The 15,877-nt window shown below is 48.7% G+C and overlaps 1 protein-coding gene across 1 annotated transcript in view; it reads right to left on the minus strand.

Moving 5' to 3' along the window:
* Nucleotides 1–15,877, minus strand: part of FBN3 (fibrillin 3) — a 269,159-nt gene that overhangs the window by 185,672 nt on the left and 67,610 nt on the right. Inside the window, exons 3-4 of the mRNA XM_077841944.1 lie at nt 15,074–15,172; nt 876–971 (exon numbers count right to left, since the gene is read on the minus strand). Coding sequence (XP_077698070.1) covers nt 876–971; nt 15,074–15,172 — 195 coding nt within the window. The remainder of the gene's footprint in view (nt 1–875; nt 972–15,073; nt 15,173–15,877) is intronic.

The following is a 15,877-nucleotide window of genomic DNA, read 5'->3' on the forward strand; positions in this document are numbered from 1 at the left end:
ACAATAAAAATGTTAGCTAAGAACTGTAAACCCCCAGTCAGGAGAGAAATATTACCAACTGTGAAATGCTAGTTTACCACACAAGGTGTCATCTCCTGCCCAACAAAAGAAGGACACCAGGCAAGCTATTGTGGAACATCAGAGGATAAAAGACTTTGTTGGTTGCTTCCCCCACACCAATGAAGAGGAGAGTTGCACAAGCCCTTGTTCCATCACAGTTTGAACATGTGACAAGGACACAAAAATCCCTATCAAGGAAGAATTGCTGCCTGGAATTCAGAGAGGGCAATATTTCTAAGCATAAGCAAGGGATCCCCAAGCTGCTTGGCTTGGGTTAGGCTTAAAGGACATATAGTGCTTGCATATTATAGCAGTGTCTATAACTTTTGGAACCTAAGACTGAATCTCATTTGTGTGTGTTTGCCTGTTTTAACCTTGTAAATAACTCTCATTTATTTTTCTTAGTTAATAAATTTTTCGTTAGTGTTATAGGATTGGCTACAGGAGTTGTCTTTGGTCTGAGACCTGGGGCAAGTGACTGCTCCTTTGGGACTGGGAGTAACCTGAATATTCTTGTGATTTTTGGTGTACGGGACCATCTATCACAAAGTGAAGCTTGCCTGCATGGCAAGATAGTCCCCAGTGCCCATGGGGACTGTCTGTGACTCCATGGTAAGGCTGTTACAGGGCTTCGGGAGTGTATAACTGTTACTTGGTTGGTGAAATCGAGGCTGTTCCAGCTAGTAGTAGGCGTTGCCACTATCTGCAGGGTTACCAATGGAAGAGCTATTCACCGAGCCTCCTGAATGCAGCACTGCTATTAACACACAGGCCCCGGGGGCAAATAACCCAGGGAGGGACAAACAGGTACTCACGTTGCCCACAGTAAGTTCCAGTGTATCCTTTCTGGCAGAGGCAGGATTCCTCGTTGCAGCTTCCCCCATTCATGCACCTGACATTGCAGGTTTGGACTGTGGAGGAAAGCAGGAAAACTTGATGAGAGACCACCTTCTCTCTGTGGAGGTGCAAACCACTCCACCGGGCAAACAGGGACCTTGCACTCTCACATGTGGTGCTGCTTTGTAATGTGACATCAGCTCAGGGTAGAATCAAAGACACATGCCCAGCTCCCAGTAAATTCAATGGAAAGACTCCCATTGACTTCCCATTGGATCTGAGCCTATGGGGTTAGAGCCATTAATGCCTTGGATAGCTACTGAGGATATTCTATAGACTGACTATCTCTGGGTTTCTTACACCACTAAATCCTATTGTCTGCCTTTGTTCCATACACTCGGGGTGCTATTTTTATTCTCATCGTACATGCCCGTAATGAACTGATGAGTTGGGAAAAGCCAGAAGCAAGAAAGTTATGGCCAATCCTTCCCCAGAGTGAGATGCCTCTTTTGTCTAGGCCATCTCATGGGGGCAGCTCAGGACTGTTCCCTGCAAAGGGCCTGAGCCTCAGCTGGAGGAAGTAGGCATCATTCCCAAGATGTCAATATAATCCACCCGAGGATCTGGCCCGGTAGATTTTCCTCAGATTTGTCTTGCCCTTCCACAGCCTCATAGGAGTCATTGTTTGGAAATATTGCCCAAGAATTATCCCAGCTGTTTCTGCTTTGAGTTTAATTCCATGCCTCTTAGTTTCACACTGCCTGGTACATTCCTGACCAATTCCTCTCTCTTTTCAGCATCCATTAACCTTGGTGTTTGTACAGACATTTTATTCTGTTCTGCTTATCACTGTCCTCCTTCGGCAATGCATGGTTTGCACCCAAGGCTTCCTACACTGCAAAGCAGCCAGAGCTCCAATAAACATAGAAGCAAGACCCATGTTAAGAGTACATCCTCTTCTTTTAAGAGCGAGTTTTGGGGGTGGATTTCTTGGAAAATATGTATATGTCTCCTTGTGCTATAACAGAGGTGGCCAATCTGTGGCTCCGGAGCCCCATGCGGCTCTTCAGAAGTTACTATGCGGCTCCTTGTCTAGGCCCCGACTCCGGGGCTGGAGCGACAGGCACCAACTTTCCAATGTGCTGGGGGGTCCTCGCTGTTCAACCCCTGGCTCTGCCACAGGCCCTGCCCCCACTTCACCCCTTCCTGCCCCCTCCCCTGAGCCTGCTGTGCCCTCGCTCCTACCCCCCCCCCCCAGAGCCTCTTGCATGCCACGAAACAGCTGATTGGGAGGTGCGGGGAGGCACAGATCGGCAGGGCTTCTGGTGGGTCGGAGGCACTGGGAGTGGGGGGAGGGGGCAGCTGATGGGGGGCTGCTGACATATGGCTCTTTGGCAATGTAGGCTGGTAAATTCTGGCTCCTTCTCAGGCTCAGGTTGGCCACCCCTGTGCTATAAACTACCATGCAACCTAAACTCTGCACACATTCAAGGAGACGTATGTTAAAAACTGTCCTCTTTTTTCCTAAGCAATCCAAAAGATAAATCACATCTTAAAAGGAGGACACATACTTTTAACCTGTGTCCATACAAGGCCCTGTTGTCCATACGAAAGGGAGCTGTAACTGGGCTGAACTTCCCAGACACATCTCTGAGAGTGGGTGCCACGGCTCTGCCTCCTCACTGCACATGAGACAGCAGCTACAAGCAGGCCGGGGGCAGCGCATGCTACACGTCTGCCCACGGGCAGTAGGAGCTGTGAGTGAGCGTGCACAGCCAGATGCATTGCACATGCCGCTGCTACCCTGGGCAGGCACAGTGCCTCCTAGCACCACTGCCTCTGTGGTGCCCACCCCATTCCCCTACCTGCCCACCCTGCTCTCCCTGCACAGGCCTCAGCAGCTCCCCAGATGGGCACATTCTGCATCTTTCCTGTTGGAGTGCATCCCTTCAAATACTTAGGAGCTCCAGGAACAGGAGAGGGACTCCTGGGAAGCCTGAAGGAGTGAGGGATGGCACTGGAGAGCTGAGGACTTTGGGTCTGAGGAGCTCAGCGTATTTGCTCTGTATTTATTTCATGCATTTCCAGGGAACCACTTGCAGTGTGCGCTGCAGCTCATGCTGCTTCTCTGTGGCCAGAGACCAGGCCCAATTTAGATGACGGCTTAAGCAATAAGCTCACTAAGATTGGGGCTTCAAAATCACTGCCCAGACTGTCAGACACCTGCTAGTCTCTATTGAAAATGGCGTTGGTTCCAAAGCATTTTTGTCCTCCAGTCCATGAGCTGAATTGATCTCGCCTCCCTGTGCTTATTCACTCCAGCAAAACCACACTGGGAAAGCAGCTGTGTGAATGCCATCTCCAAGGGCTGCACAGTGGCACTGCAGAGAGATCTGGCCAGTTCCTGTCAGCCCCTTTCTCTTAATTTGTGGCTGCCACCACTGACAGCTCCTGGAACAAGGGGGCTTTTATAGTGATGGGTAGAGCCCGCCCATGAAAAACACTTTGTCACCATGAAACCTAAGTACTTTTTGTGTACTTTTACCCTACACTAGGATGGCACAGTGGGGCTAGACCCTTGTTATACTATCTACGCTATAAGGTAAAAGAAAACAAAAGCCAACAGCGTTTCTCAGACTGCGGGCCCTGAGCCGAAAGGGGGGTCACAAGCCTATCGTGTGGGCGGGGGGGTCACGATAGTCCCACTTCTGCACAGCTGTTAACAGTGGCGCTTACCTTCAAAGCTGGGTGGCTGGAGAGCGGGGGCCGCTGGCCGGGTGCTTAGGTCTGAAGGCAGCATCACTGCCAGCAGCAATGCACAAGTAAGGGCAGCAGGGTATGAACACATCCAGGACATTTTACTCCACCCCTCTCTCAGGAACTTCAGCAGTTTAGCAGGAGCTTCAGAAGAAGGCTGGGTGCGAGGGCTACTAGAATTCTTTGAGGGGGTCAACAAGTAAGTTTGGACATGGGTGATCCAGTGGATGTAGTGTACTTAGATTTTCAGAAAGCTTTTGACAAGGTCCCGCACTAAAAGCTCTTAAGCAAAGTAAGCTGTCACGGGATAAGAGGGAAGGTCCTCTCGTGGATCAGCACATGGTGGCCGGTGACCCAGCCACTGGGGAGGCTAGCCCCCGGCTCCTCCCCTTGTGCCCAAGGTCCCACCCCTCCCCTTCTGCCCCCCTTCTCCCCCTCCCCCTTTGTCACTTCCCTCTTTGCCCCCTCCCCTACAGGAGCCCAGAGCATCCGCACCGTGGCCCCCAGCCTCAGCGCCGGGCAGCCGGGGGGCAAGGCCCCAGGCCCAGAGCTTCGGGCAGCCGGGCAGTGCGGCTGCAGCGCTCCCAGCCCTGGTGCGCCCAGGGTCAGTGCTCCCAACCCCAGTGCTCTGAGCAGAGCAGCCCCAGCACCAGCTGCTCTGAGTCCCTGCAGGAGGCAGGTCAGCCAGCCTGGGCCAGCCAGAGCAGATGTGGTGTTTAGATGCTGCTTGTAATTATTAGAACCTGGAGCAGAGCTCTGGGAAACACCGGAGGAGGCCTTGCCCGGGGACTGAGCATAGGTGGGGTCACACTAAGCTGTTTGGGGAAGCACAGCCTCCCTCTGCCTACGATACCTGCTGCCCATGGATCAGCAACTAGTTAGAGTATAGAAAACCAAGGGTAGGAATAAATGGTCAGTTTTCAGGATGGACAGAGGTAAATAGTGTTGTCCCCAGGGGTCTGTTCTGGGCCCAGTCCTATCCAACATATTCATAAAGAATCTGGAAAAAGGAGTAAACAGTGCAGATGATACAAAACTACTGAAGATAGTTAAGTCCGAAGAAGACTGAGAAGAGTTACAAAGGGATCTCACAAAATGGGGTGACTGGGCAAGAAAATGGCAGATGAAATGCAATGTTGATAAATGCAAAGTAATGCACATTGGAAAACATCATCCCAGCTATACATATACAATGATGGAGCTAAATTAGCTGTTACCACTCAAGAAAGAGATCTTGGAGTCATTGTGGATAGTTTTCTGAAAACATCCACTCAATGTGCAGTGGCAGTGAAAAAAGCCAACAGAATGTTTGGACTCATTAGGAAAGGGATAGATAATAAGACAGAAAATATCAGATTGCCTCTATATAAATCCATGGTACATCCACATCTTGAATATCGCGTGCAGATCTGGTTGCCTCATCTCCAAAAAGATACATTAGAATTGGAAAAGATACAGAGAAGGGCAACAAAAATGATTAGGGGTACGGAACAGCTGCCATATGAGGAGAGATTAGTAACACTGGGACTTTTCAGCTTGAAAAAGAGACAGCTCAGAGAGGCGATATGATAGAGGTCTATAAAATCATGACTGGTGTGGAGAAAGTAAATAAGGAAATGTTATTTTCTCCTTCTCATAACACAAGAACCAGAGGTCTCCAAAGGAAATTAATAGGCAGCAGGTTTAAAACAAACAAAAGGAAGTATTTCTTCACAGAACGCACAGTCAACTTGTGGAACTTCTTGCCCGATGATGTTGTGAAGGCCAAAACTATAACAGGGTTCAAAAAAGAACTAGATAAATGCATGGAGAATAGGTCCATCAATGGCTATTAGCCAGGATGGGCAGGGATGGTATCCCTAGGCTCTGTTTGCCAGAGGCTGGGAATGGGCGACAGGGGTTGGATCAGTTGTTGATTGCCTGTTCCCTTCATTCCCTCTGGGTAAGGTGACCATAGTTCCCAAAGAGAAAATGGGACACCCCCAGCTGCTCAGGTTGTCAGCCGTCCTGGAACTCTGCCTCCCCGCATACGGGAATGCTGCCCTCCCAGCTCCGCCTCCCCGCCCCCTGTGCGGGGGCTGGCATCTCTGCTTCCCGCGCACATTCCTCTGCCCATTTGCTCTTGTCAACTGATCAGGTCAGCAAGGGCAAATGGGACAAATGCCTCCTTTTGAAGAAAAAGTCAGGATAGCTGGGACAGGGCTTAAAAAGAGGATTGTCCCGGAAAAAATGGGACATAGGGTCACTCTGCTCCTGAAGCACCCGGCCCTGGTCACTATCGGAAGACAGGACACTCGGCTAGATGGACCCTTGCTCTGACCCAATATGCGGAAAAGGCCAATATTTCTGAAAAGGTTCTTGGCTGTTACTTATCCTGGGTCACACTCTTCCCTGGTGTAACCACACAGACGAGCATGGAGTTAGAGCAGAGCTGAATTTGCTGTATGTGTATTGAAGCTTAGGCAGACTCAATGTGAAGCCAACATGTGCAGAGGAATTTGTAGTCATCAGGATTTTATCTGTCTATTATCTATGTCAGGTATTTATAGGGCACCAGTCACCACAGCATCTAGGCACAGAAAGGTGAAGGGTTAACTCTAGTTAACTGTTACTATGTTTAGATTAGATTGACAACATATTTGTAATGAGAGCTCTGACAGTAATCAATAGTGTGTTCTGCAGACAAAGTCCCCTTTGATTATCACTATACAAGTGTCACTTGCAACTTACTCTTCCACATGCAACAAAAGTGACCCTGGGTCATGTCAGAAAGGAGCAGAGTGGCTTTTATTGCCTGCCTTTGGCATGCCGCTGGCCTGCTTTCCCTCCCTGAAGCATTAGTGATCAGTGCAAACCCAAACATCCCTTCAGTACAAATGCCAGACCCCAGTCACACTCCTCCTGGGGAGCTTACCCACCAGAGTGCATTGTGAAATCCTTCCCTGCTGACCCCATGGAATGCTAGGCTCGTGCCCAGACATATATGCTGTATACACATTCCCTACATTCCTGCAAGATTGCTAACATATGGCCCCTGACTCCGGTCAAGCCACCATCCTCCCCGGGAAGCACTGTGATGGGCTGGGGTGCAGGGGAGCACATACATTCCTGTATGTGCTGCAGTTTTTTGGGATTCAGCAGGACCGTGGCACAACGTGGCACTTTAAAGTCAGCATTCCAGGCTTAGCTTTGCAATTCCTTCCCTGAGATAAATGAACACCCCTCATGTGGTTTGATGTTGCGGGGACTGTTTCCCTGTGATTGGATCAGTAGCCAGTTCACAATGGGTTTTCCATAGAAAAGTAAATGTAGCAACAAATCCCCTGCCAGTCTACAGCAATGTTCAGCTGAGGACCTCAACAGGACTTTCAGGATCTCCATAATTTCTTCCTGTCAATGGGAACCAGCCTTCAGTGAGTCTTACTGCCCTACCTGTAACTGAATTCCGTTAGGTGGCGATTTCTCTCTGGACAGGCTTTTGAAGCACCTCAGAGGGTTCCTTCAGACAGACAGCCTGCAGGGAGAACAGCCCAGTGCCTCTGACAGCCCTCTGTCTCCTGATGTCAAAGCGAGGCTAGCTAATGCCTTAGCACAGCACAGCTTTGTGTCGGGGTGTCCTCTATAGCCAGAGAAAGAGGAGAAATGAGCATATCTACGGGGATTCAGAGGGAGTGCTAGCTCTAGAGGATTGATTTTGTTTCCATTGAACCATGCCAAAAGTCCCATTGACTTCAGCAGGAGCCGGACTGGACCCAGTGAGAAGTGGAGACAGTGAAGTGGTATGGGGTATGTCTACATTGCAGGAGGTGAGACTGGTGCATGTAAGATGTAGTAAGCTAGCTTTGATTTAGCTAGCTCCACTAACAACAGTCAAGCCGTGGCAGCAAGTGCTGTATAACCTTGCCCAGTACCCTGGTGGCTAGCCAGTGATGCTGGGACTTCACTGCTATTGTTATTTGAATTAGCTAGATCAAAGCTAGTGTGGTTACGTCTACATGTGTGCATCTCTGATTGCGGTGTAGACATAACGTTAGAGTAGCCGCAGTGAAATTGGCTGAATGTTCAGTGCATGCCTCGAGGCGCCTGGACCACTTGCAAAATCAAACACATTCAAATATTTGTGTTGGCAGCAATTGTTCATTTCTCATTACTTTGAAAAGTTGGGGAAAACCAAGCGAGTGGCCACCAGCAGTGATTACAGAAGCAGTGAGGGAGGCAACCTAGTTGTGGGAGGCAACCTAGTGACAGAGGATGTGGAAAAAGCTAATGTACTCAGTGCTTTTTTTGCCTCTGTCTTCACGAACAAGGTCAGCTCCCAGACTGCCGCACTGGGCAGCACAGCATGGGGAGGAGGTGACCAGCCCTCTGTGGAGAAAGAAGTGGTTCGGGACTATTTAGAAAAGTTGGACGAGCACAAGTCCATGGGGCCGGATGTGCTGCATCTGAGAGTGCTAAAGGAGTTGGCGGATGTGATTGCAGAGCCATTGGCCATTATCTTTGAAAACTCATGGCGATCCGGGGAGGTCCCGGACAACTGGAAAAAGGTTAATGTAGTGCCCATCTTTAAAGAAGAGAAGAACGAGGATCCTGGGAACTACAGGCCAGTCAGCCTCACCTCAGTCCCTGGAAAAATCATGGAGCAGGTCCTCAAGGAATCAGTTCTGAAGCACTTAGAGGAGAGGAAAGTGATCAGGAACAGTCAGCATGGATTCACCAAGGGCAAGTCATGCCTGACTAAGCTAATTACCTTCTATGACGAGATAACTGGCTGTGTGGATGAGGGGAAAGCAGTGGACGTGTTGTTCCTTGACTTTAGCAAAGATTTTGACACGGTCTCCCACAGTATTCTTGCCAGTAAGTTAAAGAAGTATGGGCTGGATGAATGGACTATAAGGTGGATAGAAAGTTGGCTAGATTGTCGGGCTCAATGGGTAATGATCAATGGCTCCATGTCTAGTTGGCAGCCGGTATCAAGTGGAGTGCCCCAAAGGTCAGTCCTCAGGCCGGTTTTGTTCTATAACTTCATTAATGATCTGGAGGATGATGTGAATTGCACCCTCAGCAAGTTTGCAGATGACACTAAATTGGGAGGAGAGGTAGATGCGCTGGAGGGTAGGGATAGGCTACAGAGGGACCTAGACAAATGAGAGGATTGGGCCAAAAGAAATCTGATGAGGTTCAACAAGGACAAGTGAAGAGTCCTGCACTTAGGACGGAAGAATCCCATGCATCGCTACAGACTAGGGACCGAATGACTTGGCAGCAGTTCTGCAGAAAAGGACCTAGGGGTGACAGTGGACGAGAAGCTGGATATGAGTCAACCGTGTGCCCTTGTTGCCAAGAAGGCCTATGGCATTTTGGGATGTATAGGTAGAGGCATTGCCAGCAGATCGAGGGACGTGATCGTTCCCCTCTAGTCGACATTGGTGAGGCCTCATCTGGAGTACGGTGTCCACTTTTGGGCCCCACACTACAAGAAGGATGTGGAAAAATTGGAAAACGTCCAGCGGAGGGCAACAAAAATGATTAGGGGACTGAAACACATGACTTATGAGGAGAGGCTGAGGGAACTGGGATTGTTTAGTCTGAGGAAGAGAAGAATGAGGGGGGATCTGATAGCTGCTTTCAACTACCTGAAAGGGGGTTCCAAAGAGGATGGATCTAGACTGTTCTCGGTAGTAGCTGATGACAGAATAAGGAGTAATGGTCTCAAGTTGCAGTGGGGGCGGTTTAGGTTGGATATTAGGAAAACCTTTTTCATGACGAGGGTGGTGAAACACTGGAATGCGTTACCTAGGGAGGTGGTGAAATCTCCTTCCCTAGAAGTTTTGAAGGTCAGGCTTGACAAAGCCCTCGCTGGGATGATTTAGTCGGGGATCGGTCCTGCTTTGAGCAGGGGGTTGGACTAGATACCTCCTGAGGTCCCTTCCAACCCTGATATTCTATGATTCTATGAGGTTTAGTGGTTTGAGCAGAGGACTGGGAAGCCAAGACTCCTGGGTTCTAGTCCTAGTTTTGTCACTATATGACTTGGAGCAAGTCTCTCCCTCTCTCTCTCTCTCTCTCTCTCCAGCTGAGTTCCCCAGCGTGTAAGGTGGGTCTAATAATGTAGCCACCATCTGGGAGTGTGGTGAGGCCGAATGGACGAGTGTTTAGAAAAGGCTTTGAGACCCATGAATAACAGACATCTAGACATGTAAAGCAGTGTTAGGTGCAATGCTCTTAAGCAGCCAGTGCAGCACTTGTGAAAGTACCAGGGCACATACAGCTTGAGTTCCGCAATATTCATTCCTGAAAGTGACTACACTTTAAATATTGGAGTGTCTCTCTGGGAGCCATAGAGCTACCACTGCTGATGCTCGGGGTGTTATTGTAAATCACATTGTATTTGGGGTTTTTCTTAAAGCCCCAGGTCCTGGAGTCAGATAATTATGTGAAACTCTCGGCTGTTTTTAAACAACATTTGTTGTCCCTCATGGTTGCAGAGAAAAGCTGGAAAACATGGTGTGACCTAGAATCCTCTTTTTGATGTCTCCGACTCAGGAAATATTTCCAACACACCTCTGAACAACATACTAACCCAAAGAGACCTTCCTACCAAGACTACAAAAAGAAGGATTCTGGGTGGACTCCTCCTGAAGGTCGAAACAACAGGCTGGACTTCGGGCTGAAATTGTGGAAAAGCAGCATCACTTGCCCCATAACCTCAGCCGTGCGGAACACAATGCCATCCACAGCCTCAGAAACAACTCTGACATCATAATCAAAAAGGCTGACAAACGAGGTGCTGTCGTCATCATGAATAGGTCAGAATATGAACAAGAGGCTGCTCGGCAGCTCTCCAACACCACTTTCTACAAGCCATTACCCTCTGATCCCACTGGGGGTTACCAAAAGAAACTACAGCATTTGCTCAAGAAACTCCCTGAAAAAGCACAAGATCAAATCTGCACAGACACACCCCTGGGACCCCGACCTGGGATATTCTATCTACTACCCAAGATCCATAAACCTGGAAATCCTGGATGCCCCATCATCTCAAGCATTGGTACCCTATGTAGACTCCCTCTTCAGGCCCTACGCTACCAGCACTCCCAGCTGTCTTCGAGACACCACTGACTTCCTGAGGAAACTACAGTCCATCGGTGATCTTCCTGATAACACCATCCTGGCCACTATGGATGTAGAAGCCCTCTACACCAACATTCCACACAAAGACGGACGACAAGCCGTCAAGAACACTATCCCCGATAATGTCACGGCAAACCTGGTGGCTGAACTTTGTGACTTTGTCCTCACCCACAACTATTTCACATTTGGGGACAATGTATACCTTCAAATCAGCGGCACTGCTATGGGTACTCGCATGGCCCCACAGTATGCCAACATTTTTATGGCTGACTTAGAACAACGCTTCCCCAGCTCTCCGTCCCCTAATGCCCCTACTCTACTTGCACTACATTGATGACATCTTCATCATCTGGACCCATGGAAAAGAAGCCCTTGAGGAATTCCACCATGATTTAAACAATTTCCATCCCACCATCAACCTCAGCCTGGACCAGTCCACAAGAGAACCACTTCCTGGACACTACGGTGCTAATAAGTGATGGTCACATAAACACCACCCTATACCAGAAACCTACCAACCGCTATTCCTACCTACATGCCTCCAGCTTTCATCCAGACCACACCACACGATCCACTGTCTACAGCCAAGCTCTACGGTACAACCGCATTTGCTCCAACCCCTCAGACAGAGACAAACACCTACAAGATCTCTATCAAGCATTCTTACAACTACAATACCCACCTGTTGAAGTGAAGAAACAGATTGACAGAAGAGTACCCAGGAGTCACCTACTACAGGACAGGCCCAACAAAGAAAATAACAGAACGCCACTAGCCGTCACCTTCAGCCCCCAACTAAAACCCCTCCAACGCATCATCAAGGATCTACAACCTATCCTGAAGGACAACCCATCACTCTCACAGATCTTGGGAGACAGGCCAGTCCTTGCTTACAGACAGCCCCCCAACCTGAAGCAAATACTCACCAGCAACCACACACTACACAACAAAACCACTAACCCGGGAACCTATCCTTGCAACAAGCCCGTTGCCAACTGTGCCCACATATGTATTCAGGGGACACCATCATAGGGCCTAATCACATCAGCCACACGATCAGAGGCTCGTTCACCTGCACATCCACCAATGTGATATATGCCATCATGTGCCAGCAGTGCCCCCCTGCCATGTACATTGGCCAAACTGGACAGTCTCTACGTAAAAGAATAAATGGACACAAATCAGACGTCAAGAATTATAACATTCAAAAACCAGTTGGAGAACACTTCAGTCTCTTTGGTCACTCGATTACAGACCTAAAAGTGGCAATTCTTCAACAAAAAAACTTCAAAAACAGACTCCAAGGAGAGACTGCTGAATTGGAATTAATTTGCAAACTGGATACAATTAACTTAGGCTTGAAGAGAGACTGGGAGTGGATGGCTCATTACACAAAGTAAAACTATTTCCCCATGTTTATTCCGCCCCACCCCCACTGTTCCTCAGATGTTCTTGACAACTGCTGGAAATGGCCCACCTTGATTATCACTACAAAAGGTTCCCCCACCCCACCCCCGCTCTCCTGCTGGTAATAGCTCACCTTACCTGATCACTCTCATTACAGTGTGTATGGTAACACCCATTGTTTCATGTTCTCAATGTATATACATCTCCCCACTGTATTTTCCACTGAATGCAACCGATGAAGTGAGCTGTAGCTCACGAAAGCTTATGCTCTAATAAATTTGTTAGTCTCTAAGGTGCCACAAGTATCCCTTTTCTTTTTATGGTTCCTAAAGGGTCAAAAACCAAAAGGCAAAGAAAAAGACGAACACCCAGAGGCTGAAAGAGAGCTGGCTGCAGACGTGCCATCTGAACCAGCTGGAGCCTTTCTTGCTGTGGCTGCCTGAAAAAGGGGAGAAGAGGGTGAAGATGCATTTCTACACTATGGGGCAGTTTTGACCCACAGTTACTCCCATAGAACAGCAAGGGCAGTTCCACAGCAGGAACTGAGAGCAGAACTGGCATTTCCAGGAAAGCTGGGATAAAGGGTAACACGACATACGTGCGGCACTGGATAGAGAAGCCAACTTTGCAGATGCTATGCTTGTATTTGTGGAAGTTTTGACAAATGTATCAAATTCTACTGAGGAGATGGCAAAGCAATCCTGCCCCTGCCATCTCAGGAGACAGAATCACCAGCTTTCATGCAGGTTCCTGCTGCACCCAATTCCCCTCCCTTTCATGTGTGCACATATCATGAGATGAGCTGCAGAGTGGAAAGAGATAACCCACAGGGAGCTCATTTTCCACCACCAGCCAGCAACCACAAATGATCAACATAACAAAGCAGCCAAGCCAGACCATCATGTGCTGGCATGTCTTCTGCAGCAGATGCCAAGGTCCTGGCAATGCAACCCAAAGCTGGCCCCTGGGGCCTGGAGGAGTGGTGTTTCCCACTCAGTGGGTCCTCTAGCCCCCTTGTTCAGACTGTGAGAAGGGAAGAATGTGCTGTGCAGAGGGTCACTAGCTGAGGTGTAGGTGAATGGCTGTAGTGTCAGTCATTTCCAGAAACCCTGAATACGTCTGGCAAAGATGATCATGAGCGCATGGTAATATAGTGACCCCTGAGAGCTCTCTGCTTTCTGGCTATCTGAGTGGTGCTGTTTGTTTCAGATGTCTGAGCTGCCCAGTTCTCCACAGTTTAGTCCTTTGTACAGGTCTGCTGGGAACACTGTGCAGTTTAGTGTTTCTCTGGCTCCTGGCTCATTGTGGGGAGGACTACACATGGAATCAAAGAGCAATCTGTGTGCATTAAGAAATAGCTGTGGCATTAAAGAGAAGGCTTCATGGTCCCCCTCTTTTCCCTGGCTCCTCTCCTCACGCAGGTTTGTAGGGGCCCACAGTGCTAAGCCAATACCTTTTTGCCTTTTCTATTTTTAATAATTCTCAGTGTTCTTGTTTAAGTGCCATTGAGTGTGCAGTTAGTTTACTGTGTGGAGGATTTGGGGCTCCCGAGAGTTCGCATTGGTCACAGGGGTCAGAGAGCAAGGAAGGGGGAAAGGTGATGCATTTTTGGGATTCCTGACTCCCCAGTGTATGACGATCAGATGTCATCTGAGCCTACCCGAAACAGCCGGACGTTTCTTTCTGACACCCAAATCATGCCCTAAGCAAATCCTTTTAGCGCTTGTTTTAGATAGACAGCACTTTTATATCCTACATAAACATGGTTAACAAAGAGTTTAATCACCAGGAACAGTCAGCAGTAGATGGACTTTTTGGCAAACCATGTCGTGAATGCTTTGTCACAGTAAGAACTGGCTCTGAGAGGTGCCCTGCTGGAATTGACTATGCCAAGGTGGCTCACTGGACTGTAGCAGAAATTACAAAGTAATTAATTTTCTTTCAGCACAGAGGGACAGCAAGGAGCCCTTCAGTGAGAACACAGCTGGGGTTTATCAGCTTTGCAATTCCTGTTACGTTTAGACCAGAACTAGAACAGGGCAAATAATGTTTTTTTCAGTTCACTGGTCATTCCAAAAAATAGGGAGGTGGAAATAGTCTCAGGTTGAACTGAAACTAAAGTTTTTAGACATTTTTGATTAATCTAAAGTTTTAAAAAATTCATTGTGGGTCAAACAAAACATTGTGTTCAACCCAAAGAGAAACGTTTCATAGAATCATAGAGTAACAGGGTTGGAAGGGACCTCAGGAGGTCATCTCGTCCAACCCCCGGCTCAAAGCAGGACCAATCCCCAACTAAATCATTTAGAGGTAAGCATTTTTTAAAGTTTTTTATTTTAAAAATGTTAAATTTAAGGAAATTTTGAAACAAAAAGTCATTTCAAATTGAAAAATCAAAACATTTTGTTTAAAAAAATGAAATGTTTTTATTTTGAGGACTTTTTTAGGGTTTTTTTTATCAAAATGCTTTGCCTAGGGAGGTGGTGGAATCTTCTTCCTTAGAAGTTTTTAAGGTCAGGCTTGACAAAGCCCTGGCTGGGATGATTTAATTGGGGATGGGTCCTGCTTTTGAGCAGGGGGTTGGAGTAGATGACCTCCTGAGGTCCCTTCCAACCCTGATATTCTATGATTCTATGAAAACAATAGGGTAAAATCTCACAAATTTCGCAAAATAATTTGGTGATGCCAAATCTGCATTTTTCTCTGGAAAAAAATTTCATTCAACAAGTTTTGCACAGATCTACCCAGAACTGCTGGCTCCCAGGAACATAAACTATTTTAGGGCAGCTTAAGGAGGACTGCCCCCAGGTCTGGTTGGGTGCTCTTGGATATAGCCAGTCAGCATCAGGGAGGGACTGACAATCATCTGATATTCTCTTACCTCCACCAGAGCCGCAGTTGGGGGACAGCTGCCCATTGGAGCACGTGCACATATTCGGCCGTGAACAAAACCCATCGCCACAAGAGTTCCGGCAAATTGCTGGAGAGAGACAAGAAGAAAGTGAACAGTGTTGCCATGCGGTGCCATGCACATATGTCCTGCTTTCAGAGATTCTAAGGCCAGGAAGGCCCTCTGTGAGCATCTAGTCTGACCTCCTGCATAACACAGGCCAGAGACCTGCTTCCCAAATCCCTAGAAACACATCCAATGTCCTGAGCTTCCAGCAAAGGCCTGACCCGTCGTATCTGGGCTATTAGTGCTACAGCATGAACTAGGGTTGCCAATTTTCTAATCGTACAAAACCAAACACCCCTGACCCGCCCCTTCCCTAAGGCCCCGCCCCTGCCAGGCCCCTTCTCTGGGCCCCACCCCCTCTCACTCCATCCCCCCTCCCTCCGCTGCTTGCTCTCCCTCACCCTCACTACTTTCACCGGGATGGGGCAGGGGGTTGGCGTGCAGAAGGGGGGGTGAGAGCTCCGGTTGTGGTGCAAGCTCCCAGGTGGGGCCGGGGATTAGGGACTTGGGAGGTGGAAGGAGGCTCAAGGCTGAAGCAGGAGGTTGGGGTATGGGGGGGTGTAGGGTGAAGGCTCCGGGAGGGAGTCTGGGAGCAGGAGGGGACTCCAGGCTGGGGCAGAGGGTTGGGGTGAGGGAAAGGGTTCAGGGTGCGGGGTCCCGGTGACACTTACCACGGCTCCCAGGAAGTGGCCACCAGGTCCTTGCGGCCCCATGGCTCATGGGCAGCCA

This window comes from Eretmochelys imbricata, chromosome 25 (genome assembly GCF_965152235.1).
Source record: "Eretmochelys imbricata isolate rEreImb1 chromosome 25, rEreImb1.hap1, whole genome shotgun sequence".
In the NCBI taxonomy this organism is placed as follows: domain Eukaryota; kingdom Metazoa; phylum Chordata; order Testudines; family Cheloniidae; genus Eretmochelys; species Eretmochelys imbricata.